This window comes from Gekko japonicus, unplaced genomic scaffold, assembly GCF_001447785.1.
Source record: "Gekko japonicus isolate JY-2015 unplaced genomic scaffold, Gekko_japonicus_V1.1 scaffold36, whole genome shotgun sequence".
Lineage (NCBI taxonomy): Eukaryota > Metazoa > Chordata > Lepidosauria > Squamata > Gekkonidae > Gekko > Gekko japonicus.
The window spans coordinates 553,352-556,439 of NW_015164182.1; the positions used below are offsets into that span (position 1 = coordinate 553,352).

Sequence of the window (3,088 nt, forward strand, 5' to 3'; positions counted from 1 at the left end):
CTCTTTCTGGCTTGCATGTCCTTGCTGAAACTTCCTTTCAAAGAACAGGGTGTCTCCTCCTAGCTGGAGACAATAATACAGGTTTTTTTTTTTAAGTCTCTGGATAATTAAAGTTCCTGCTTTTTTTTAAATTCCAAGAGCTTTATTGTTCCAAGAATAAACAGCTTTTGTATATGTACGCACGCATACACGCACACATATATATATGCCCAATCAAAAGACCGTGAGTCAGTTTGTCATTTGCCCCCGCACACCTCTGCTATGTCCCTGGTGAGGTTCAAGGAGCTGGGGGAAGAGGAGTCCAATTCGGAGGAGGAGAACCTGGACAGTGTCAAGGCCTTGACAGTGAAGCTGAAGTTGCAAACACGCCGTCCTTCCTACCTGGAGTGGAAGGCCCGGGTACAGAGCCCGTCCTGGAGAAACAGCCTGAAGGATGGAGCCCTCCAAACCTTGAAAGAAAAGCAGACCAGAGAGGTGGAGGAGGAGAGGCCCCAGACCCAGGAGCCGCTGAAGACCATTTGTGGGTTCCCCACCATTGATGATGCCTTGGAATGGCTCCGGGTGGAACTGGTAAGTACTGATGGGACAGGGAAAAAGAATGTGGCCTCCCAAGGGCAGTAGAAAGGAGCCCCAGATCCAAAAAGGAAAGTATGGAACTCCCCGGCTCCAGACTCAAGAAGGTATGGAGCACCAAGCAGGAGAATCACTCCTGTTGGTCAAGCCAAGCATCACCTGATGTGTATTCCTCACCTTGCTGATGGTTAGCCAAAAATTAGTTTCAGCTGCGGCAAAGAATCCCGTGGCACTTAAACTAACATATTTATTGTGGCAGACCTTTTCCTGAGCCAGAAGTTTCTGCCCCAGTGCATTCAGTAGCATTTAAGGTGCCACAAGACTTTGTTCCTTTGGTTGAAGCAGACAAGCACAGCTACCCCCCTGGAATTTGTCTGTGCTGGAGTAGCTAAGAATCTGAGTTCCTGAGTCTCTAATTCAAATGTCACCTCAACTGTGAACTCACAGGGTGACTCTCTGCATCACTCAACCACCCCCTCCCTGCTGCAGTCTGTGGATTATGATGATGTTAATAATACCAAGCTACCTTATGGGGTTGTTGTGAAGATTGCTGAGCTATTGAATATGGATTCCTTTGATAATTCTAAAGCACTATATCCATTCTGACTGGTATTCTTTACAACCATTGTTTCTTGGGATTGTCCTTGATGGATGGGGGGAGAGTGGTTGCCCCCAAACACTTCACAATCCCTATGACATTCAACTTCACAACAGCCTTGCAGGCCAACAACCTTCTACCTGTTTTTCAGAAGGAATGATAAAATAGCTTGTTCTGAAAGCTGCTAAAAGTAAGCTGGGTGTGCATTCTGATTGCATTTCTCAATTTTAAAAAAATCCAGCTCTTAATGAGAAAGAACAAAGAGAAACAATTAATGTATTAAAGTGAGCACAAAAAGTATCAATTATAATAATGGCACAAGGGAATTCTTAGGAAGGAGTTAATGCAATTTCCAGTATCTGCTGTTAATTTGCTGTTTTGTGTTTGCCATATACATGTGTTTTTATTTATTAAAAAACCTTCTATGTCACCTTTCCACCTCATTCAGGGCTCCAAGGTGGCAAATGTTAAACATTTCGAACAGTTCAATAATGAAAACGCATTTAACATATGTACATACACGGACACACACAATTTAGAATATATGAAACATAATATAAACACATAAAAATATAAACATACATGGTGGTGGAAAGTGCCACAATGTCGCATTGTATTTGACTGTCTTGTGGTGACCCCTTGTGGGGTTTCCAAGGCAAGAGACGTTCAGAGGTGGTTTGCCATTGCCTCCCTCTGCACAGCAACCTTGGTTTTCCATGATAATCTATCCAAGTACTAACCAGGCTTGACCCTGCTTAGCTTCCAAGATCTGAGGAGATCAGGCTAGCCTAGGCCATCTAGTTCAGGGCAAACATGTGCATAAAAACACACAAGCAGAGAAGAAGGGCTAATAAGAATTTGTGTGGGAACATCAAACAGAAGAAAAATAAGTCTTCACCGGCTTGACATTCCCAAATCAATTTTTAAGTTATTTATATACTTGGTATTCTGTCATGTGGTTTTGTTGTGGCGGGGTGAGGGTTGGGAAAACATACGTTTCTGCCTGGAATCAACCCTGGTATGTAGCCCTTGCATCCTCACCCTCTCTTTCCACTCTTCTCCAGCGGGAGATGAAGGCCCTGGACCACCAGCTGGCCCGGCAACTCATGGGCCTGCGTGGCCAGATTCACCGGCTGAAGGTGGAGCAGGCCTGCCACGAACACAAGGAGATGCTGGATGACGCCACCTTTGGGCTGGAGGACTGCGAAGAGGACTCTGACCTGCTGTGCAACATTCCACCAAAGGCTGCCTTCTTGCTCTCCATGCCCCTCAAACACATTGGGGTCACGCGCATGAATATCAACTCACGGCGTTTCTCCCTCTGCTAAGGGGCTGCGTCCCAGGCCAGGCTTCCTTTTGCCCTCACATGCTTTCACGAGGAACAGGCATGTCTCTGTCCCGGGGTTGGTTCTCAAGCCAAGCCACCTGGGTGACTGCTAGAGGTGGCATGAGGCAAAGGGCCTTGATGCATTGCAGAGGTTTCACTCCTTTAAAGCCATGAGAAGCAACCAGCATCTCTTCCTCTGGGCCTGGACCAGCATCAGGCAGGTCCAAGCCAAATCCTTGCAGCATTGCTTGGGGTGACAAGGGCCTTCCCCCTGTCCACTGAAGGCTAGTGGCCAGCATTGAATGGGGACAGGACTTTTGTAGGGTTGCCATCTCCAGGTTGGGAAATACCTGGAGATTTTGGGGGTGAAAGGTGGGATTTGGAGAGGGTAGTAGGGTTGCCAACTTCCAGGTGGTAGCTGGAGATCTTCTGCTATTACAACTGATCTCAAGGCAACAGAGATCGGTTCACCTGGAGTAAATGGTTTGGAAGTTGGACTCTATGGCATTATACCCCATTGAAGTCCCTTCCCTCTCCAAACCCCACCCTCCTCAGATTTCACCCCCAAAATCCCCAGGTATTTCCCAACC

General features: G+C 46.9%; 1 protein-coding gene across 1 annotated transcript; it reads left to right on the forward strand.

The window, feature by feature from the left end:
• Nucleotides 1-243: 243 nt before the first annotated feature.
• FAM167B (family with sequence similarity 167 member B) lies at nucleotides 244-2,872 on the forward strand. Its single transcript, XM_015408092.1, has 2 exons — nucleotides 244-570; nucleotides 2,236-2,872. The coding sequence occupies exons 1-2, from the start codon at nucleotides 262-264 to the stop codon at nucleotides 2,497-2,499; spliced, it is 573 nt and encodes a 190-aa protein (XP_015263578.1). The 5' UTR covers nucleotides 244-261; the 3' UTR covers nucleotides 2,500-2,872.
• The last annotated feature ends 216 nt before the right edge of the window (nucleotides 2,873-3,088 follow it).

Excerpts from the sequence above, each read along its gene's own strand:
- FAM167B (XM_015408092.1), top strand. The coding sequence starts at position 262 with ATGTCCCTGGTGAGGTTCAAGGAGCTGGGGGAAGAGGAGTCCAATTCG. Across the intron at positions 571-2,235 it reads AATGGCTCCGGGTGGAACTG|CGGGAGATGAAGGCCCTGGA; the intron begins GTAAGTACTGAT and ends ACTCTTCTCCAG.